A 24405-nucleotide genomic window follows, 5' to 3' on the forward strand; every position below is an offset into this window, starting at 1 on the left:
AGCATCCTTTGTCTGCGATTCAACTTTTCAGGGTGTTTGCTTCCTTACCACGATTCAGTGACCGCCTGAACAACCGAAATACAGACCTTCACCCTTCCCACAAACCCACTGGTGAGGAATGCCTGCTCTGTACCCAGGTTGTGACCTCCCAAACAAGGCTCGCTTGGCCATGCAGATAACCCCTCACACATACTTTATATTGGCAACTGCTGAATGGGGCTATTTCCTCGAGCTAACTGGTGGCACCATTAAATGGCCAGGTGAGGGTGAGAGATATTCCAGTACAAACTGCTATGAACTGGCTGTTAGAATGGGCTAGCACAGCTCAGAAACTGAACACATACATTTTCCAAAGGGAGAAAACACTGAAACCAGGAGGGTTAATCCAGCAATGATTAGGGTCACAGCACATAAAGGACAGAGGTGGCAGGAATCTGATTACTCAGCATTTACAAGAACGTGAGCAACATTCTCTTATCTCCCACTGGGTAATCAAAGTTGGTCTCAGACGCTATTACTGTCTGATGATGGACAGTAACATTAGCACTGGAGTGTCACCCAGACTCACTCTGCTGCCAAAGCACAGCTGTGCCCTTTCCAAACTGTCTCAAAGTCAGACTGGTTACAGACTCTAGCCACAGTGTCTGAAGGAGACCTCATGAGGGAATCAAAGTGCAAACAATCACACGTTAGGGCTAATTAAATGCACCCTTTATAGTGGCCATCATCTCTAGCTGCAAACAACCATTGATCAGTTCAGAAATATGAAATTTTTCCTGATTAAATAATAACTCCAAAATAATTTTCAATGCAAGAACCCAAGTGACAAAGGGAGTGGGTACTAGACTCCACTGCCACTGTAAATACATTTTTGTCGACTTTATTAACATTAGAAGATGATGCAGCAGGACAGTTTTCAAAACATAGTACAGACACAGCACCGATCACACACACACACACAATGCTGAACACATGACATTTGTGCATGAAGTCTTTATTGACAATTCTATCTGTACAGAAATTCATATTGAGACAGTGGTTACATTCCAATTCCTAGTCATCATATAGGACATAGGATTCAGGATACAAGGACTGTGATGAAGTAAACTACACAATGATAAGAACTGACCACAACTATGAGATTTCTAGACTAAGACCTGTAAGTGGTGAGAATCTACAAGAGTTAGGCTCCCTTGGTCTCTCTTGCTTAGGTGATCTGCAGCAAAATGCACCTTGTCCTGGGATGTCTTGTTTTGCAATTGTATGGAGCATGTATGGGAAAGTGCTGTTTTGGAAGGGTGGTCAGGAGATGGAGAAAGAATTGCCCAGTAACCAACACAGGTTCCTCTGTCTCAGGTATTGCTGTTAAGTCCACCATTTTCCTTTATTGTGATTGATGCCTCACCTGTAGTGCACAGGGGGAGACTGGAGAAAGCCAGCAGAACAATGCACTGCAACTACTTGGAGTGAAGGGGCAGTAAAAACAGCAATCCTCCCACTCCAAGTGGAATTCAGCTTGCTGCCTGGGTCGAAGGTCACACCATTTTAGCCTTTGTAGTGCTCACTAGCCTTTCCAGGTAGGGAGAACATGACAGAAACCCCATGAATTCTCCAGCAAGAAACTGATTTCAGTCATAGACGTACTTGAGCTAACACTCACCCAAAGTTGCAAGCAATAAGCAGATCCAAGCGCACACGATGATTTCTAATTTCACAGACACATTGCTTTGGGAGAAGTGTCAAAACATAACCAAAACATTCCCCTTGCTCATTTTCAATACTAACCCAGACACAGACCAAGTACTGCATAGGGTTTTGCTCTCCTTACGCAAGGAGATATAACAGAATTTCAGAGGAAGTTCACATCCTGATATTTGGAATGAAGGGATTTCTATGAAAGCAGTTAGGACCATTACTCACCTGAGATTTGAAGAATGAGGGGAGATATTTAAAAGGAAACATTGTTTCATTGGGTTCAGAGAAGGTTCACTAGGATGATCCCTGGTATGGAGAGATTCTAAACAGGTTGGAACTCTATCCACTAGAGTTTAGAAGTAATCTCATCAAAACATGTAGGATTCTAGGCTTGACAGGGAAAAGGCTGAAAGAATGCTTCCCCTCCAGGGACAGTCTAGGGCCAGAGGGTAGTGTCTCAATAAAGGGACACTAATTTAAGACTGACATGAGGAGGCATTTCTTCTCTCAGAGGGCTGTGAACTTTTGGAATTCCAGACAGCTTTGGGGGCAGAGTCCATGAGTATATTTAAGGCCGAGAGAGATAGATTCTTGATCAGTCAGGGAAATCAAGGGTCACGGTGAAAGGGCAGTAGAGTGGACGTGAGCATTGTCAGATCAGCCATGATCCTTTTGAACGGTGGAGCAGGCACAAGGGGCCGAATGGCCTACTCCTGTCCCTATTTCTTATGGTTGATTGGTTGGTTGCTGGGAGGTGGTTTCCCATCATGGGGGAAATCTAGAACCAGGGGGACATAGTCTAACAATTTGTGGTCTCCCATTTAACACAGGGATGAGGACTTTTCTTTTTAAAATAAGTGGAGTCGTGGGATGAAAATCTTAAAATTCAGTCCAATAATAGTGGACAAAATAACAACTGAATTTTTTGCCAAAAAAATTACTGTTTCCTAATGCAAGTTAAATCAAGTGAAATGTGACTGATGAGAATGAACAGCTCAGTGTCATTAGCTTCAAGTTTAATATTGCTTCTGGATTTTGCATAGCGATTGGACTTTAAAGATGAGATAATGCCTGTTGAATTTCCTCCACATGGACAGACCGCCAAATTCAGGGCATCAAGTTTATGCATATTGAACAACAGTGTTAAGGTCTTTATTGTATGTATAAATAGTTCAAAGGGATTATCACTCAGTTAATCTACAGTTATCGGAAGAGGTGCTTACCAGAGGTCAACCAGCCACTGCATTTAAGTCTGTATCCAGCAGTTGTAACTCTACCAGGTAACAGGCTCCTGGGGTGGGGGAGAGTGGAGAAGAGATGAAACAAGAAAGCTCAACAGCAGAGTAAATGAAGTAATAATACTTTCAGAAGCAGGATACAAAACTAAACTGTGAAATTCCCTTCCTGATGGCATTCTGTTTGCAACAGAGTTCACAAATGTCCTTCAAAAAAGCCAGTTTTAATATGTATGCCCCCTACCACTAACTGTGTCAAATAATCCCACTCATCTGCCTCAGAACAGCTCATTCTCAGGGTTACCAAAGTCTTATTCCATCACTGTTCAGCACTCCATTTGGCATCAGAGTAGATTCCTATAAGTTACTTTTAGGAGCAGTGTTTTAAGGCAATAACAGGCTCGGCTGCTGCATTCAATGCCTTACTGAAGTGCCAGCCAACTGAACTAGAATATCTGCCCAAAACCACCACCCCAAGAACATGACCAGCATGGTGTCCCAGCAATCCATTCTGCTGGGGAGTGCTCTGCTCCCCGCTGCTTCGTAGGATTGTCCATTGTAAGCCACCCTTCCTCAGCAATGAGCAAGTGCAAAGTCAAGCCTTTGAACAAAGTTGCAAAGTCAACTGTTCGCCATGGCCTGAAATTTTAGCATGCAGAAGTCAGCAACGTGTTATTTACCCCTCTGCTCTTTTTTGGGATGCAGCTGACAGGGTAGTATTTGTTTTCATGTATAGCAGCTCCAAGGACATTATGAGACCACCTCTTATTTAATAAAGCTTAAATAAATCCATTGCAATCAATTTTACAATTTGCTGCAGTCAAGTTAGGTTGATGTACTTATGGGGCAAAACAGTGCACATTTATTTTCTATGACACAGTAACATGTACAGATTGAAGGAGAGTCCCATGGGAAGTAAGGTCGTGGGGTAGAGAGAAATGTAGTGGTAATGTTATCGGTCTAGTGATCCAAATGGCCAGACCAACAGAGATATGGCTTCAAAATCCCGTTACTGCAGCTGGCAGAATTCAAATTCACTTACTAATAAAGCCACTCAGCCAACCATTATCCATTGTTGTGATAAGCCATCTGCTTCACAAGTGTTTTTTAGGAAAGGAAATCTGTCACCCACACCCAGTCTGTCCTACATGCTATTTCAAACCCAAAGCAACAGGTTAACTGTATGCTGAAATAATCTAGGCAGGCCACTCAGTTCAAGGACAATTGGGATTGGTAACAAATGTGCAATCCCTCAAGAGAAAGATGAAATGCCCAAACTTCTGTTCTCACAACAGGCTCTACTGCTAGCTCAAGCCCTACCTCAGATTCCTCCCAATTTATTCAATGAGACTCTGTACTCTGCTCTGGAACGCAAGGGACATGGGACCCACACAACACTGAGCTGCATCTCCACAGCAGACTCAAATATACATTTCAATACAACTCAGCTTGCACTGCAAGGTCCCAGTCGACTATTGATACCTGCATACCAGTGAATTCTGAGCGACTCCAAACAGTTGGACCCATTCAGACGTGTAAAAAGGATGAGATCAGTTGAAGTGCAAGTTGTGATGTGCAGCACAGCAAGTGTATAAAAATGTAAGTTAATTAATCACTCCCACTGCCTAATTATTCAGACTCAACTGTAAATATTTTAACACTATGTTGCTCCTCCAGTGAGAGCACAGATCATCTATCCAGGAAATGCAGATTAATGGGTAACTGAATAGTTCTTTGTAAAGGATGTTTTGCCACAGGCCAAGAAAAACGGGGGTATACAAGCATGCACGATGGCTGAACACTGCAGTGGGCTGATTAAGTGACAGCGAAGTGTACTCACCTGTAAGGAAAGCTACACAGTAGCCTCAGTGGCTGCACCTCTTTTAGTTCAAAACAGCATCAGAACCTAATGCAAGAGCACAAGAAGCAGGAAGACTAGATTATGTAGCCTGTCATGTCTGCTTTACCATTCAATACAACCACGGCTGATCTTTAGCCTCAGCTCTCATTTTCCCACCAGCTCCCCATTTCCTTCAATTCTCTGACACACCAAAGACATCTATTTTGTGCTCCAGGCCAGACTAAAGGCAGTGAGCCCATTATCCAGGCCAACAATGTGAGGGAGCTAATGAAAGTGCTGATGTTTGCGTGCTGCCTTGACAGTAAGCTACACAAACAGAGGCTCCATCTGCACTCACAGACAGCTGCAAGTGATCCCTGGGTGTAACCTGCAGAAGAGGTGGAGAGAAGACAGAGATCAGGTGGGCTTACAGAGAGATCCCTCTCAGATTCTGGCTGATCTTTAACTCTCAATCAGCTCAGCATCAATGAAACATTAACCAGTCATTTCAGTTTTGTTCGTCAAATGTGGGTGTCGTAGGCTGGCCCAGCACTTGTTTCCCATCTTAAATGCCCTGGATAGGTGCTTTGTAGCTACCTTATTCTTAACGCCCACATCTGGAGCTGCTGTCTCACACATCTACAATCCAGCGTTGATTTAAAAAATTGCATTCATACAGCGTCCAAAATCCAATGACAAATTCAAAGCATCCCTCAGGCAGCAGGTATTCTGTGCACAGCAAGTGCAAAAAAGTGAACGAAAAGTTAAAACTGTTCTTTGCTAGCACTGGTTGCAGACAAAATGTTGATTGGGGCTCCTCCAAATATACCAGGATTGTGACCACCCACCTGAAAAGGCAAACAGAACCTCTCTTTTCTCAAAAGGTTCATCAGGTCCCCCTTTAAAGGGTATCCATGAAGGAAAAAGGAAAACGTGACCTACAACTGTCTAAAGCTACCACATAAATTAAAAGCAGAAATCTTGTGATAAAGCAGCATCTAACTCATGTACCGTCCAAAGCTGAAATAAATTGCCAGCAAGTTTCAGAACATCTTACCACAATGCGTTGAGCAGATTTTCACCTCTGCTGTCTCACTGGACTGCCACGAGATCGAGTTACTTTGTACCGTGGTTTAACTGGAAGATGTTTGGTCAGGTTGTCATGCAGAATCTCCAGTGGTAGGGTCTGGAGGGAGTAACATTCAAGAATTAAACACACAGTCGTTTCAGCACTGAAAAAGCAACCATGAACAGGATCAGGATTTGGTGTCAAGAGGCACTCCCTTCAGAAAAGGGCAGTGAAGTCCCTAGAATGAAACAGGAACATTCCCTGCTTCCCAACACTAGTGGGATGGGGTTGGTGGGGGTGGGGAGAAACAAGGCTGTATTCAGGAGTTCATAACATACACATTTTTTCTATCTTCCTAGTGATACAACCATAAAACCAAAAGTTAACTACCCATGATCTGCCAACTTCTACCGTGAACTTGAGGTGCCCCAAGGTTCGTGGAGATTCTGCTGGTACCCCTCGTCCCAGAAGCAGCAGTATGGACTGGAAGTAAAGCAAAAAAACAAGATGCAAGTTTGGGTACCTCATTTACCAGGTCTGAAACTCAATCTCACTCATGAGATGCAGAAGCAGAAATGGCCCACCTGACATTGTAAACCTCATCCATGTGTTTGTTATTTTCCAAACTCAACTGTTCAAACCCTCTTCTGGTCAACCTCCCGGTACAGCTTCCACTTTCTGTAAACTTAACCTCATCAAAAAAAAACATGGCTGCCTGTATCTCGGCTCTCATATTGCCTGTGCCTCCTGACCGTTTTGAGGATATAAGAAGCAGAGTTTTAGATGAAGTTCAGCTTGAAAGTGTGGAAAGTAGAAGAAAAGCTAAAAGAACATTGAGATAATAAAAACTATGGGTAGGGATTATAATAGTTAGGTGGTTGTATTTAGCCATCATTGGCATTATGGGTCAAAAAGTCTTTTTCTGTGTGGTAGATCTCTATGCCTACACTCCCATGCTCAAGCCCCTTGACAGCCTTGCTCCTTACCATCTTGTGATCCCCTCCAGCTCCCCACAGCCCTCAAAACACCCTGCATTCCCCATCCCATCACTGATGGCCATGCTTAAGCCATTCAGGCCCCAAGCTCAAACTGCTTCCTCAAAAGCTCCTCACCTTCACTGCTGGGCAATTGAACTACACCATGGGTCACCTGTCCAAATCTTTCATTCCTTAGCTGGGTAGTGTCAACTTTTGTTTCTGCAGAAGAGAGTTGTTGCAGTTTGATGAGGCTTTAAAAGTTCCCTTCCCTTTCTCATTGTCTTGTTCATGTTTCTAAGCATGTTCCAAAGAACATCACTTTTTAAAAAAAAATTGCTGAAGTCTAGGAATTTTCCACACTCACTGATCAGTCCACTAACATCAGGTAAGCAACTGGTGTATCTCAGTTTTTGGCATCCCCGTCACATTTCTCTTGACTCCTGATTTGTGGAGAGGCAGGAAGCATCTATCTCAAAAGGGTAGAGATGAGCTTTGTCTGGAGTTTGTCCCTCCTTAGGCAGAAAAAGGGGAGCTTTTCCAATTCAGGATACAGTTCTATCATACATGGAAAAGCTGGGATGCAAAAAACATATAACCTGTTGGATGCTAATACTTCACATTACCCAGCCTAGCATTCAACTACAGCCTGCATTTCCCCAGTTCCAGTACCCCATCTAACAAGTAATTCCAAAACAGCAGAGGTTTAGCAATTATGGTCACAAATACACACCAAGGCTGGCCTTAAGAGTCTGGTTCAACTTTTGCAATAACATTTAATACTTTAAATCACATTTGCTGGTAGACCTTCATTAAGCTCCTTCACTATTTAACACGGGGCCATTCTCTCTCAGGATAAGTGCAATCATATACAAAATTGCTCATGATGCAATAAAAGTCTTTGCATTGCCTCCAAGGCTGGCTATTCCACTGACACTTTCCAATTCCAACACACTGCTTCCACTATCTCAGCACTAGAAGTGACAAGCCTGCCAGCCAGTTTCTAGACTCCTCTCAAAAGCCCCAGGCTGTTTCTTCCCGATGGGAGAGTTAGGTCAACAGCTCAATACATTTGTCCAGGATGCAACTCTGCATGCAATTTCATCACTTCTCTGCCAATCAACACATTAAAACTTCAGGGTCTAGACCCAAACAGTCAGCTTTCTGGCTTCTAAGATCCTGTTTGGCCTGCTGTGTTCATCCAGCTCTACAACTTGTTATCTTGGATTCTCCAGCATCTGCAGTTCCTATTATCTCTAAAACTTCAAATCATTCTGGATTCCCACTGCAAGGCAAAAATGGCCATGACTGCAACAACCAGTCACTTCTGCAGGTAGAAGTGAAGGGTCCGAAGACCAACCCATGTGGGACTCCAGTCATTATTGCCCTGTTTACCAACAATGCACTTCAACACCACCTAGAAGTCTCATACTACATCACCTGTATCTTTCATTCTTAACCCAGTCACACATTCTCCTTTGGACTTAAAAGTTTTGTTTTCATCAGTTTAGCAAGAGAAACAAAAACAAAAGTCGCCAAGCTGCGTAACCGAGACAAATTACACAAGTTGTCTAAATGAAAGAAATGTGTCAATCCTGGCTCTGAAGGGACTACGCTTGCCAAGTCAGAAAATTGCAGGTTCAAATCCCACTCCAGGACTGCAGCACACAAGCTAGCAATGAAACAGGGCTGCACTGTTGGAGTGGCTTTTAGATGCAATGTCAATCAATGCCCTGTCTTGCCCTCTTGGACGGATACAAAGGATCTGGAGCCGGGGGTGGAGGATAGGCCTGAGGTGATCGTTATTAATGGAGGATGATCCATTGTGGAATGCTGGAATATTGCGAACTAATCCACAGGCAATCAAAGATGTGCACTTTGATCTGCTGCGTTATTCAAATGGGAGCTATCCACGGTGCTGATAGACAATATGAGCAATCAACCAACATCACTAAAAACAAAACAGGCAATCTGGTCATTAATGCATTGTTTGCTGTGAGCAGGTAGGCTGCTCTCACCTTTACAACAGCGATTCGTCTTTAGAACCATTTCATGGATGTAAAGCATTTTAAGCCTCTCTTTCACAGAGGTTAGATAGTTTTATACACACTGCCCACATTCAGAGAAGAAAAGTGTGTAACATCTGTGTTTGGATACCTAGCCCAGACATCTGGGCTGAAAGTGCACAGATATCTAATTCTGCTTTTTGTTCAGCTGTTTTTAAATTCACTGCAGTTGTGGATATTTCCACTTTTGATTTAAGACCACCAACTGTTGAAGAGAAAGCAAAGGACACACTGTTGCAGTCCATTGGCATCCTCCTGTTCCCTCACCTCTGTCAACATTTGGTCGAATCAGCAAATTCTGAAACTTTACTCTGTATGCCAATAGGATTTCCCTATCAAAGTTAGAAAGTAGACATTAGGCAGGGACACTACTACTACTACGCCACAAAACACTCGCTGATCCCTGGGTGAGAACTCAGCAAGTAGAGGAGGGAGTTTGACAGCAAGGGACACAAGAGCTCTATGGTGCCCTTGCTTCCTGTGCTTAAGGTCCCTTGCATTGGGAGGCCTTAACACCTTCCAATATCAAGCTCCAATCCTTTGTTTTAAGGCATATTTCCATTGTGGCCATCACATTCCTACCAACCCCCCACTATGCTCAGTAAATTCATTTACCATGTTTGGTGTGCTTGTGCATAAGATTTTGAAAATGTTTTTATATTTCATCCAGTCCTTCCGAATCTGCTCCTATCTAAAGTGAAAGGACTTCCTTCTCTAGCACCATCCAACAGACTCACTCCTTGCTGGAAACAGATACTGAAGAGATGTCACTTGGGGAAGGTTTTGGTTCGTGGGTGAGGAGACAGCGCACACACTAATTAAGCGTGCACACTGACGTACTATCGTCATTCATCTGGAATTTCTCAAAATTGGCCATAAATATTTTCTGGAGTCATTAATTCAATCTCACCTTATGAAAAAATATAGCTAATGTAATTGAAACATTTATGATGAGGGGACTAGATGGGTTGGGGGTTAGTTCCTCTTGACAATTTAAAGAGACTCACATATAAGATGGATACGAGTATGGAAATGAGGAAATTCCATCTGCTATCCTCAGAACAAAGGAGGCCGGAGGAAGATTTAATGGGGGAGTTCAAGATTACAGCAGATTTGCTTAACAAAGAAGAGCCAATATTAGGTGATCATACAAGGACAAGGATACAGGTTTAAGGTTCTGGCTGCATGGTATGGTGTTGATCAGAGAAAACTCAGAACTTACACAACGACTGACTTGGGAAATCACTACCCACGATGGTGCTAGAAATTGGCTTGGCATTTGAGGGAAATTAATTTGCAGGGCCACAAGGATTGGGACTGACTTGATTGCTCTACAGAGAGCAGGAAAGGTCAGAATAAGCTTAATGGCTTGCTCCTACTGGCTGTTATGACTTACATCCAGTCATTTCATTCACTGTTTATATCTGGCAGCACAATCTTGTCCCTCACATATTTCTGTCAGGGACAGCTGAAAGGTTTGCACAAGGGAGAAAATTCCAAGTGCAAACTGAGCAGCCAAATATGATACGGTCTGTCACAGAGCTCAGAGCTTCACTAAATTCCTACCACATTCATTGGTCACAATAAATCAGGACAAAGTTACCCCACAAGGGAAGTTTCCAAATTTCAAAGGGAATTTAATTTGTTTAGTTTAGACTAAATATAGCTCAAGTTAAAAATAACCCATTTCTAAGGGGTATATTTTAAAAACATTGCAAATATCATCCAAATGCCTTGACCAGAGAGCTGTCACTATAACAAATAATGATCAGAAAAAAAGATTCATTTTAAATTGGAGGGTAATGGACGCACATGCACCTATTGTTCAAGCCAGCTGGGAAGGGACTAAACATTGTTAGAACCAAGACTGATGAAATGCCCTAGTGCTCTGATGCTACTGGTCCAAGTACAACATTAGAAAATAGGAAAATAATAGTTTGCTGTTACCAAGATGGCCAATTAAATACCACATCCACATGTTTTGAATAAAAAAAGATTCTAACCAAGTTTCTTAAATACAAGTACTGGTTGATTATCAAAACAAACATTCATTGAGATGCCCTAAGTGGTAAAAATATATAGACAGCAATATAGAAATACAGATTTAAATCCACTAAATTACTCTCAAAATATTGCAAAGCATGAAAACTTGAGAGAAAAAATCTCTATGAAAACATGCTTTCAAGGTTTTAGCACAATATACTCCACTCCAAGAGCTGCTCTTACGTTCTAGCACAAATGGTCAAGTCACTAATCGTGCGCTGTTGTCTCTGGAGTCTTGGCAGTCACAGATTGCTCAGGAAATGCAATACTAAGAAGCTCCTGCAATCACTTTCAAAATAGCAAGTAGGTTTAATCCTGAATTCAACTAAAGAGTTCTTTCAAAATTAGGAGAGATCAGCTGGATAGCACTTCCACATGCATCTTATTCCCCTAAATAAAGTCCAGATAAAACCTCTCCAATCCACTCTCTGCAGGAAGTGCCACAGTACAAATTACAGAACAAGTATTTATCACTCGTCATGTGATTTCTAGGAAGCTTGTTTGAAAAAAGTCAACTATCCACGGGGGCTTTTCAAAAATCCCTTTCAAATAAAGCACTCCAGGTATTTCCACAAAACCTGAAATAAGTACATTTTTTGACAATCCTTCAAGGTGGAAGGCTTCCAAGAAATATTAAACAGGAAGCATCTTCATAAATGTGAATCAGAAAAATTCATATTTATACTGAAGCATTAATGTAGAAAAACATCCAAAGGCACTTAAACTCAACTCAAAAAAAAATCACAAGAAGTGAGAAAAAGTTGTCTTTACATGGTAAGCTTTTAAGGATGTGGATGAGTCTATATAGAGGTATGATTAAATTTAATCTCATGATTAAGGTCTATGCTTTGACATAATAAATACCATGCATATTAAGCTGCACGTACCCAAGGCTGAGGCTATTCAGAAAGAAAAGGTTTAGTCAGTATAGTATAATTAGGGTAGAGTATGTGCTCAACGGTCACACAGTGCTATACGAATATATTCAATGTACAATTCAACTAACTCATGTCTTATTGTTTTAACTCAAGTACAGAAAGTACTGTCTTGTGCCAATTGACAACCTTGTAACCAAATTGCAAAATGAAGTGGTCAGGAGGTAGGCAACAAGCCCACAATGGCAAGTGACTAGACTGCAAAAGCAACAGAGTCAAGAAGTTGCAAAGTTCGCTGTGTGATACAAGATGTCAAAGATAATTACAAACCAAATGTTTAAGCATTAGGAAGATGGCAAAGCATCAGGAGTGCTACATGAAAGTTCTTTAAAAAGAAAAAAATCAGAGAAGTTGATACCAAGGAGAAGCTTCATCCACAGCAATAATAGAACTTTGAGTAAATCTGGAAGTTAAATAATCTTTAAAAGTTGAAAGTTGGAGACACCAAAGGTTAATTAGACAGCTTCACTCGAAACAAACAGCATATAGGGAGTAAGGAGACTTATAGCCTGCCAAGCCAATTATAGTATAATCAAAACATATTCCATTTGGCAAGCTTCTCGGTAAAAGTACTTGGGATTAACGAGCCACTTGGCAAACCCAGGCTCAACAGGTAAAATTACATCCATTGCAAGATGTCCAGAAAAGATAATACATAAGTCAGTCTATGCCCCTAAGTGGCAATACCTATACTGGTCAAAAAGAAAGCTATGGACAACAGAATAGCTAAGATGAAACAAAGGCACCAATTTTGATGTGTGGGCAACAAATGGGTCTATTAGGGTCAAAGGTGGTATTTGCTTAAAGGCACAGGGCAAAGTTGAACTTGAGTGAATAAAAAACAAAGCATTAGAAATACCAAAAAGATCAGGGTGGTCCACGTTTGGAAACCTGTCACAAACAGCAGTGGATGATGGATCAGTCATGAACTTTTCATTATGCAAAGATATTGAGGGACTTGAGCCAAAGGCAAGTGTATGGATTTAGAGATGGCAAGTGTATGGAATTAGAGATAACAAGTTTTAGAGCTGGATGAACACAGCAGGTCTTGCTGAATGCCTACTCCTGATGCTATGCTCCAAGGGAGAAACAGAGGTAACTGCCTGGGTAGTGACGTTTTATGAACAATCACAACCTGAAACATTGGAAGTTTCTTTCTCCACAAATGCTGTAAAACCTACCGAGCATTCCTGCCTCCAACTGGTGCTTGCTAAGAAGTGGGTCAGTATCCCCAGAATTCCTTTAACAACACTGTGGATACACTTATCCAAATGGATAGCAGTGATACAAGAGAGCAGTCCAACATCACTGCCTGAAGGGGTGATTAGGAATAGGCAACAAATTTGCCCAGCCACTAAATCCCTGAATAAATTTAAAAACACAAAACCAACATAAAATTTCCAAGGGGAGACGGTACAGTTCATGGATGGGAGTGATAATTGTGATGCTTGAAAAGGCTTAGGGTGGGTCAGATGCCTAGTGCAGATGGTTTGGATCCAAAGTTGCTCAAGGAAATAGAAAAGGAGATTATAGAATGTCTTGCCAAGATACAGGTCAGACGTTACCAGCAGACAAATTGCAGGAAAAGGTCAGCAGGTCTGGCAGCATCTGTGAAGCTCAGTTAACGTTTTAGGTCCAGTAACTCTTCGTCCTGAGGATCACCAGACCTAAAACATTAATTCCAATTCAACAAAATTTAGGGGGGGGGCGCGCAACACCCTCATGGTGTATTACTGGACTGTTAATCCAAAGACCCACTTACTTTTCTGACGGCCAGGGTTTAAATCTCACCAAATGGTGGAAATTGAATCTAACAACAGAGATAAATCTGGAATTAAAAGTCTAACAATGACATGAAACCAATGCCAATTGTTAGGAAATATCTATCTAGTTCATTAACACCGTTTAGAGAAGGCAGCTTTCATTCCTACCAGTCTGGTCTACATGGGACTCCAGACCCATACCAAATTGCCACAGGATTAGTCTTAACCGTACTCTGGGTCTGGGCCACGAAGGATGGGTAATAAATACTGTGCGAACCAGTGACATCCTTCTCCCAAGAATGAAAAAAAAGCTGAAATTAAAAGATAAACTAATGGCACCCATGTTAACACATTGTCAAATGCCAATAAAAATACAAGATCTGTAGTCCGTTTTTCATCTGGCCTGCGTGTTACTCCAGAACTGTGGCAATATAGTTGACTTGCAAATGCTCTAGGAAGGTAATCAGTTTAACTAGGGGTGCCTCTGAGCAACATTCATTGGTTAAAGTTAGAACACAATGAAGAACTAAGCCAAATGCAGGATTAGAGATTTATCAACCAGATTCTACCAATTTTAAGGGAAACTTGCGACTGGAAATAAATATTAGCCCTGCCAGCAAAACTTACATCCCCGAATGAAGATTGACTGACCGTAGGAGACAAGTGACAGAATGTGTTCAGAGAACTATAAAGTCAAATTTGGGTAGATGGTATAGATTTAACAGCACAGTTGGAGTGTGCACTTGAGGATAAGTGACCCGAGGGCTCACATACATGTAACCTTGAGAGCAGTAGAGAGACATTTAAGGAATAGCAGCAAAACATGGCGATCTGGGGCTTCATAAATTGAAACATTAAGTATTAGGAAGGGATATCATGCTAAATCTTTCATTATAGCTTCCATGTCTGGTAACCACACTTCAGGAACAATGCAAAGATTGACCAGAACAGTTCTAGGAAGTAGGGATTTTATTGACAATGTCAGAGCTGTTCTCCTTGAAGCAAAACAGATTGAATGACATTTCAGGACGATGATAGGTTGACATAAGGTAGACAAATGCAAAATTATCTCTATGAATTGGATGGTGCAACAACTGGTGAACAGATGCAGGGAAAAACTTTGCTTAAGCAGCAAGCTTGAATGAGCTGGACTTTGGAAAGCAGACAATTGGATTAATTTACAGACTTGCAGTGCCAAATGGCTACTTTCTGTTCAAACAGAACTCTGACTGAGAACAACAAAATGAGCATAGAAAGTAGTGTGATAACGCAAGTGTGGAGCTGGATGAACAAAGGTCAAGCAGCATCTTGCAGCACGAAAGCAGACGTTTCTGATGAAGGGTCTAGGCCCGAAATGTCAGCCTTCCTGCTCCTAAGATGCTGCTTGGCCTGCAGTGTTCATCCAGCTCCACACTGTGTTATCTCGGATTCTCCAGCATCTGCAGTTCCCATTACGTCTCATAGAAAGAAGCCTGTGGTCTTTCAACACAAAGATCAAATCATTTGGAGAAACAGGGTGATTAAAAAAAAGCTACCTCTTCAATTTGAGCTATCAATGAAAAGGAAGAAACTGCAGACACAAGAACCTGGAGTGGCAATTCAGACCTACTCCATATATATATGATATGATCATGGCTGCTGCCTCAACACCAGTTCCCAGCATGTTCTCCATAGCCCTTCAACCCATACTATTAAAATCTGTCTTACTATAAATTTACTCCATGTGCCAGCATCCACTACAGAGGGAGTGAATGCCATGGACTTCTGAAACTTTGAGGGAAGTAATTTCTTCTCACCTACTTTGAATCAATTACCCTATATCCTAAAACTAAAACCCTCGGCCTACATCGTCCCAATTGAGGTAGCATCGTCTCTGCATCAACTTTGTCAGTACCCTTCAGCAGCTTATACACCTCAATTAGGCCCCCTCTCATTCAGTTAATTATTTTGCCAACATTTACAGAAAAAAAGGTGCCAGTATCTCAGATAATCAAAGGAAACTAATGCTGGTTTAAGTATGGGGATTCCACTAAATTAAGACCTACTGTAAAAGGAGGAAATAATAGTGCTGCAGAGTGACAAATCATCCAGGACCAGTGTGACTGACATTTCCAAAGTGAAATTTAGTATATTTCTATGGAGAAAAAGGATATGATAACCTTGGAAATCTCAACAAACGACAATGGAAAACAGATGACAATGCTTTCCGCCCCCAAACAATTTTAAGGCTAACGTAGGAAAAAATGTGGGGATGGGTGACTGAATTCGATATTAGAAAAAGTATGGAATTGAAACTCTAACGATGACCATTAATCCATTGCCAATTGTTAGGAAAATCCATCTAGTTCACTAACACCCTTTAGAGAAGGCAGCTGTCATTCCTACCTAGTCTGGTCTACATGGGATTCCAAACCCATAACAAATGACCACAGGATTAGTCTAAACCACCCTCTGGGCAATGAGGGATTGGAAATAAATACTGGCCTAACCAGTGACAGCCTCATCTCATGAATGAAAAAAATCTGAAATTAAAAGATAACCTAACAGCAAACATGTTAACACATTGTCAAATGCCATTAAAAACAAAAGATCTGCCGTCCTTTCTTCGTCTGGCCTACGTATGACTCCAGACCCACGGCAATATGGTTGACTTGCAAATGCTCTAGGAAGGTAATCAGTTTAACTAGGGGTGGCCAATGGATTTTGCTCAGAGGAAAAAAGTTAGAACACAATGAGTAACTAAGCCACTGATCAGTCATCTCTCAAAATAACACACAATAGTGACTAGGGTCAAGGAACTACATGTGGCTAGAATGCTACCACCCAATCACTGGAACCCACAACAGTTCTTAAATTTCATTCACTAAGTGAATTGCTCCCCAGTGGGACATTCTTTCACTTTGAATGAAAAAGCAGAATTTTACTTAAATGGTGAATGACTTCAGAATCGAGGTGCAGCATAATCTGGGTATTTAGTGCACGTCACGAAGCGTTCACAGGTACAGAAAGTAACTGAGGCTAATGAAATGTTATCCTTTATTACAAAACATACTTCATTTATCAGGGCATTGGTGAAACCACATCTGAAACACTGCAGTCTCATTCAACGTTGGATATAAATGTATTGGAAGAAATCCAGAGATTTACTAATGAGTGGGCTTTTTTCCATTGGTGTTTAGAAAGAGAGAGGTGACTTGAATGGAATAGGGCCCTGGATGGTCTAGACTCAGCATAAGAAGGATAACTGCAATTCTTGGCAAATCCAGACTAGGAGGCACTCAACAAATTAAAGGATCATCCTTTTACAATGGAGGAGAAATTTCTCACCCCTTCCCCCTCCCACTTTCAATTCTGATTTGTACCTTTTGTTCTCTCTCAGCTCAGTGATTAGCAATTGTACAACTTTCCAAACACCACTAGGTATTTTCTATCTCAGATTATGAGGTTTTCTTATGCTATTTGGGAGGAGTGACCTGCTGTAACAAACCACAGCTACCATGACTGCTTTAGTTTCCAGTAAGCCACGACTGGGATTTGCATTACAACATATTATACAGTCGCTAAATTCTGTACCCATGTCGGCATTTGATGTACTTGAGAATCGTTAGAAAATTTGAAGGTTGTGCAACGAAAGGAGCTTAAAGCAATCTCACTGCTTCCTTCATTGTCAGGATGTACCCAAGCAGCTCAAGCAGATCAGCTCAGTCAGCTAATGTCAAGATGAGACGTTGTGTGAACTTTCTTAAAACCCTTACGCCCACACTTTCCATGCTGTACAACTCAATCTCTAGAAGAAGCCATGACATGAAGAGCAAACAAGCTGTCACTTAAACTTTTATAATCCTGAACATAATACTATCTGCACATTACGATCCTTTAGAAATACTTCTGCAGATGAAGCACAGAAACACCCTTTCATCCAACTCTTCCATGCCAACCAGATTTTCTAAATTAATCCAGTCCCAATTGCCAGCATTTGGCCCATATGCCTCAAAACCCTTCCTATTTACATACCCCATAACTGCAGTTGTGAAAGGTATTGTTTGAATCCAAAGAGCCCCCCTCCACTGCACCCCAATCTTGTACGGTCCAATGTAAAAATTCTCCAATTTATAGAATTACCCCACACAATCCAGTATGAGCCACCACTCTGCTTATCCCCTTTTACATCACTGCACTGTCTTTGCGCAGTGTGGCAACCAAAATTGTACACATACAATTTGCTTTCTGGAGCGGCAGGATGATCTTACTGCCTCAGCTCAGCATCATATCTTGTAAGGCATCCCACCATCCAATTCATTTCAATCATTGCCATCCAGCATTGCTCAGGGTCTAAATCCAAACAGCACCACCAGATCTCATCTCTTAAACCAGCCATGCCTTGGATTTTCTGTCCCATCTGATGCTTTACACCCGTCTGCAAATTTAAACTGCCCAGTCTGCCAGGTGCCAGTGAAACCAATAGACTATTTAACACCAAGAATGTTGCTTTCCAAAAAGGAAAGGTATTAAGAAAATACACTTACCTGTTATTGCTCCAGTAGCTTCTACCATCTCTAGTTAACACTTGCAAGCATGCACTAGCAGGTAGAAACACATAACGACACTAAGCCCAGACATCTACCCACTAATGGCACCATAAGCCCAGAGCCTACGTGTGATACTAATGCAGTCCAAGGAGTGGCACCGTATGTCCAAAGCGAATTGGTACCACTCTAAAGGCAAGCCATGCTTATGGCACTGGGAACCCAACCCCTATTGACACCAGAAACCCAGACTGTACATGTGGAAGTTGAAATGCTGTTCTCATGAGGGCTTTATAAGTCTACACATTGCTGGTGGATCATAAACAAACACAGAGGTGTTGAAAAAGAAACAGAATCCTGACCCAGAAGATGCATATGCCCAAACCCTACCTGTGGATCTACTAGTGCAGACCACATGAGGGTCAAAGCAAGCCCAGCCCCGAACATGATTCTAAGTGGAGCCCAGAGCATAGCTCTCAAAAGTGCAGTCCCCACAATGTCACAGTAAAGCCAGACCCTACTTGCAGCTCTGCAAGTGCAGCCCCATGAGTGTCTCAGCAATGGCAGACTGTACCTGTGACATCTGGTGCAGCCCAGATGATACCTATGGCTCTCAAAAGTGCAGCCCATGAATGTCACAGTAATCCCAGATCCTACTTGCAATTCTACAAGTGCAGTCCCGAGCACAACAAACCTGACCCGACAGGTGGATCTGCAAGTGCAGCCCCCAAGCAAGCCCAAACCCCTATCTATAGCCCTCAAAAATGCAGTCCAAGTGTCACAATGAGCCCAGACCCCATCTATGACCATAACCCCATGTTCTACAGCTAATCCAGATCCAACCTAAAGCTTTAATAGTGTAAGCCCATGAATGTCTCAGCAAGCCCAGACCCGTGACATTAGGTGCAGCCCAGATCCTATGACTCTCAAAAGTGCAACCCCCATATTACGGTAGTGTCAGACCCTACTTGTAACTCTACAAGTGCAGCCCTGAGAGTCACAGTAATCCCAGACTCAACATGTGACACAAGTGCACCCCTGACCCCACCTATGGAGATCAGGAGTGTCACAATAAGCCCAGGCTCTGCATGTGACTCTAAAAGTAAGATGCCCATGAGTGTCACAGTAATCCCAGATGACAATGACCCAATATACCCAGAATTTGCTAACCCTGTAAACCCAATCAGATAGACCCAAATATTCTTGTGGCAGAACCCATTTCCGAAGGGAGAGATTTTTGAAAGCCAGTACGGAATACATTGAAAGAGGTTGAATAAAAAGCCAGACGCATAAAAACCTTTACACTAGCTTTATAATTTTGACAAAACGGCACAGTGAGCCCGTTTTCTTTGAAAAAAGACAGCAATGCTCAAGATCGGGAAAAACCCCAAAGCAAGTTAACTACCGCATCACAATTCACCCCCCAAGAAGCATTTTACAGAGACTCTATTCCCTAGCCCCAAGTACACAATGCATCAAGTCAACGAAGACCCATCTACCCCATCACAGGAAAACAGCCAGGAATTACACAGCAAATTGCAACTGGGGTTCCCCGTTACAAGTTTCAGTACAGCCCATTCCAGAAAAAAACCCAGTGAATAAGCAAAGGATCCCAACCCTCATTACATGTGCTCAAAGGCCCACCAATTCTGCCCCCCACCACAAAAACATGCAAGTTACATACAAATCGCAGTGAAATTCACCCCCATTAGATCTTGAATGATTCCCATTTCAGGAATTGATCCCTCCCCAGTGAACAAAGACATTAATAAACCACAAACATACCCACTACAAGTGCTGGATAAATTCCCATTACCAGACCCACCCCGCCCACAATCAGAACAATGAATCTTCAACAGACAATGGAGTTAGACGACTTCCTCAGGACAAGAAAGCCAGTCCCATTTCTGGCCCCTTCCTCCAAAGCCCCAGGTGATTCCAGTCAGCTAGAGCCAAACTGTAGTTAAAGGATCCCCCACTATAGCAGAGACGTGAATGAGTCCCAATTCCAGCCCTCACTGCGAATAATGTAAGTCAACGAATGAACTCAGACCACAGCCATCCCCCAGAGAATAAGCAGAATAGCTGGCTCCAAAAGCTACAAGGATCAGACAGACTGATGCTCCTCGAGAAAGTCACATTGAATCCAGCAGCCTGTCTCGGCTCGGTGGCATCTCGGTTCCTTCTACAACCATCCCACCAACCCCTCCCCCTCATACATAATCTTCGCTGCTGATGAATGACTATCTTCCAAGTAGGAACTCAATTGGCCCTCCTCAAACAGGGAAGGAACCTGGCAACAGAGAAACAGGTTTGCAGAACAGGTAGGGGAAATGGTAGAGGCACAAAAGGGTAACCAACATAAAACATGAATGAATCAGTAAAACCTGCCACTGAGAAGGGGAAAGCTGAACAGAATGAACAGGGGGATGTGACATTGTAGTAGGGCCTCTGTAGAGCACTAGGGATGGCGAAAACATCCTCCAAATGTGTTGGTTGTGAATCTTCATGAGGCCTCTCTCATTCCCATGCCCCAAGACTTGGATTTGCGTCATCACACATTCATAACACACTATCCCATGATTGGTACCTTTCAATGGCGATTTAGAATCCACCTCCCTCACTTTGTGCCTGGGGACCATCTTGACCAAAGGCTTTTTCCCAGCGACAGATCTCTTCACATTCTCCCCCCAACCCCCTACAAGGGCTTGATTCATGTCAGTGGATCTCCATTATCTATCTAACCCCATCCTCAGTTTTGGAGAAGCCTGCCACCGTTGTTGGGGGTGGGGAGGGGGGAAGTGGAGGGGGGGGGGGAGAAGAGATGGAGAAAGAGGTAGAGTGAGGGAGTATCAAGAAGACAATCCTACCCAACACCACCTACAGATCTCCCTTTGCCACCTCACATCCTCTCCCACCAACCCCCCCCCCCACCCCACCGACCCCTCAAAACTCTTCAGTAACTACGAAGCCTGGAGCCGTAGCCGTTCAGGTAAGGGGCTCTCAAATACTGCGGCGGCGGAGGGGGTATAGGCCTCATCATGCCGGGAGGGGGACGACGGTGGTCCTGGTAGGCAGCGGCCGAATGAGGGGGGTGGGCCCCAAAGGGCGGCCGCCCCCCACCTCGGGGCGGCGGTGGAGGGGGGGGCCGGTACGGGTCGTAGTAGCCGGGCTGGTCATCGTAGTAGTAGTAGTTTTGATGGTGGCCGCCTGCGGGCGGAGGCCTGGACGCCGGGTAAGGGCCCGCGTCGTCTCGGTACTGCTGCTGCGGGCCCCCGGCCCCTCCCAGGTCCCACGACTCGCGGCTCGGGTTGGAGCGGGAGAGCTGCACGAACATGTTCTGGCCCTGTAGCGGGGTGCCGTCCAGCGCCTGGATGGCGGCCAGCGCCTGGCGCTCCTGCTCCATGTAGACGAAGGCGAAGGTGCGCGCCACGTCCAGGTCGACGACCCGGCCAAAGCGCTGGAAGAGCTCCTTGATGGCGGCGCCCGACACCGGCTCGGCCAGGTTACCCACGAAGACCTTGGTGGTGTTGCGGGTGCGCGCGTTCGCCACGCCCACCGTGATGTGCGCGCCGTGCACGTTGCTCCGGTGCAGCGCCTTGATGGCGCGCGTCGCCTGGCTCAGCTTCTCCATGTGCACGAACGCGTAGTTGCGCACCACCTCGCACTCGCTCACCTCGCCGTACTTCTCGAACATGCTGCGCAGCTCGCTCGGGCTGCAGTAGCGCGACAGGTTGCCCACGAAGATCTTCACCATCTTTGACTCTTTGGATCGCCCGTCCCCTTCCCAACCCCTCCCCCCGGAACGAACTCCGCCCACGCCCAACAACTCCCGAACTCTTCGACCGCCGGCAACGGACTGAGCTCTTGCCTCAAGATGGCCGCCCTATTTGTATTGAGGGGCGTGTCGTCGTGCGTGTGCGTCGGTTCGTCACGACAGGGCACTCCAGAAGAATCATCGTCCATGTCATCTGCGGGTGGGCGTGTCCGGCCTTGGCCACGCCTCCTTCGTGACGTCACGAGTCCTCGCCCAGCGACCGTCTTCCTTTTAAGGAATGTGGCTCGACCACGCCCCCTTTCGTTACGTAATGGCGCATAAACACGCCCTCCTACAAACGCGGCTATGCCATTGGTTGAGAAGGGGGAAATAAAGGCTGGTGAACATGGTGGGTCAGGCAGTATGCATGGAGGGGGAAGGAAGCTAATGTTTGGATTTTGGAGGAATGTAGCATTTGTGCAATTATTTTTGGGATGTGGGGGGAATGTTTGAGTTGGAGTGCTAGAGGAGATAGCATATAGGTAGTTGAAGTGATGGGAGTGTGAGAATGGTACAACAGTGTGCCAGGCTGAGTAGGACAGATAGTCCGATTTAGCGCGGAAGAGAATGTAACAAGCAAAGCTAAGAGTAAGGGAAAGAACGGGTTCAGCATTTGAAGGCATTGAACTCAAAATTGAGCCCAGAAAGTTGTAAACTGCCTAGTTTGAAGATGAGATAGTAGGACTGCAGATGCTGGAGAATCTGAGATAACAAGGTGTAGAGCTGGATGAACACAGCAGGGAAGCTGCTTGGCCTGCTGTTTTCATCCAGCTCTACACCTTGCTATCTTAGTTTGAAGATGAGATGTTGCTCCTCCAGTTTGTGCCATGTTTGCTGAAGCATTGTAGCTTGCCGAGGACAGACACAGGGTGGGGGCATGTGAGCAAGACGCTGTGTTAAAACGAGCGGCTACGGGAAGCCTGAGGGTCGTGCGTGGGCGCGGACCGTATGTGTTCTGCAAAGCAGTCACCCAGTCTGCATTTGCTGTTTGCGAGCTGTACAGGCAAATCATACTGAGCGGGGATGTACAGAACACGTGGTGCTTAGGTGGAGTGAGGCACACAGGTTATATTGCCCAGGAGATGCAAGATGTTAGTCTGTTCATCAGTCTAATAACATTAGGGGGGAAAAAAAATTCTTGAATCTATTCATGCACGTTCAAGCTTCTGTATCTTATGCCTGATGGAAGATGTTTGAGGAGAGCATTGCTGGGGTGGGAGAGGCAGAGAGAAGTATAAATGGAGTCCATGGATGGAAGATTGATAATCTGGGCTGTGTACACAACCTTCTGTAGTTTCCTACAGTCCTGGGTAGAGCAATTGTGGTACCAATCCGTTATGTACCCAGATGATATGTTTTCTGTGATACATCTGTAAAAGGTGGTGTGTATCCTTACGAACATGCCAGTTTTCCTAAGCTTCTAATGAAGAGGACGCATTGTTGTGTCTTCTTGACCATTGCATCATGTGGGAAGTCCAGTACAGGATGTTGATTATTATCACTGAGGAATTTGATGCTTTCAACCCCTACCCTGTTGATGTAGGTAGGGGTGCGTTCTCTGTTCTTCTAACTGATCAGTTCTTTAGTTTTGATGACATTGAGAGAGGTTGTTATCATTGCACCATAACACCAAACCCTCCATCTACTTTCTGTATTTTGATTCATCACTGTTTGGATATCTGTTCTACCACTGTGATATTGTCAGCAAATTTGTGGATTATGTTCCTTTGGAAATTGGCTACAGTCATGGGTGTGTCGAGAGTACAGTATGGGGCTGAGAATGCATCCTTGAGGGACTACAGCGTTGAGTGTTATTGTGGAGGAGGTGCAGTTTTCTATCTTCACTGCGGTCCGTTGGTCAGGAAGTTGAAGATATAGTTGCAAAGACTAGAGCCAAGACCTAGGTTTTGGAGTTTTAAGATCAGTCTGGAGGGATTACGGTGTTGAAGGGTAAAGCTATAGTTGATCAGTAGGAGTCTGATGTATGTGTCCTGTTGTCCAGATGTTCCAGGATAAATGCTGCTTCACCTGAAAAGACTGTAGACGCTTGGATCGTGAGTAGGAAAGGAGGTGAAGGAATAGGTGTTGCAGCTTCTGCAGTTACATGAAAAGGTGCTGTGGGGTAAGCGTGTTGGTGTTCAAAGTTGCTAGTCCATTCCTCAACCATCAACACTATACCACTTTACCCCCTTCACCCTGTCTCTCCTCCCCTTCCTCCAGTGGGACTGCGTGATCTAGTCCAATTTGTCAACATTTGGCCCATATCTCTGTCAACCCTTCCTATTCATGTACCCATCCAGATGCCTTTTAAATATTATAATTGTAACAGCTTCCCCATTTCATCTGGCAGCTCATTCCATACGCACACCACCCTCTATGTGAAAAAGTTGCACCTTAGGTCCCTTTTATATCTTTTCCCTCTCGTTTTAGACTCCCATGCCC

The 24405-nt window shown here is 43.9% G+C and overlaps 1 protein-coding gene and 1 long non-coding RNA gene across 2 annotated transcripts; both read right to left on the reverse strand.

Annotated features, from left to right (window-relative positions):
• Nucleotides 1-978: 978 nt before the first annotated feature.
• LOC125449325 (uncharacterized) lies at nt 979-12849 on the reverse strand. The gene is made up of 3 exons (XR_007246882.2): nt 5828-12849; nt 4771-4836; nt 979-2986 (listed from the first exon to the last, which is right to left on the reverse strand). It is a non-coding gene; the product is annotated as an uncharacterized LOC125449325 (long non-coding RNA).
• A 6591-nt stretch (nt 12850-19440) lies between these two features.
• Nucleotides 19441-22017, reverse strand: LOC125449324 (RNA-binding protein lark-like). Its single transcript, XM_048525020.2, has one exon. The coding sequence runs from the start codon at nt 21901-21903 to the stop codon at nt 21103-21105; it is 801 nt and encodes a 266-aa protein (XP_048380977.1). The 5' UTR covers nt 21904-22017; the 3' UTR covers nt 19441-21102.
• Nucleotides 22018-24405: the final 2388 nt, after the last annotated feature.

The sequence above is a fragment of the Stegostoma tigrinum genome, chromosome 42, assembly GCF_030684315.1.
Source record: "Stegostoma tigrinum isolate sSteTig4 chromosome 42, sSteTig4.hap1, whole genome shotgun sequence".
Classification (NCBI taxonomy): Eukaryota; Metazoa; Chordata; class Chondrichthyes; order Orectolobiformes; family Stegostomatidae; genus Stegostoma; species Stegostoma tigrinum.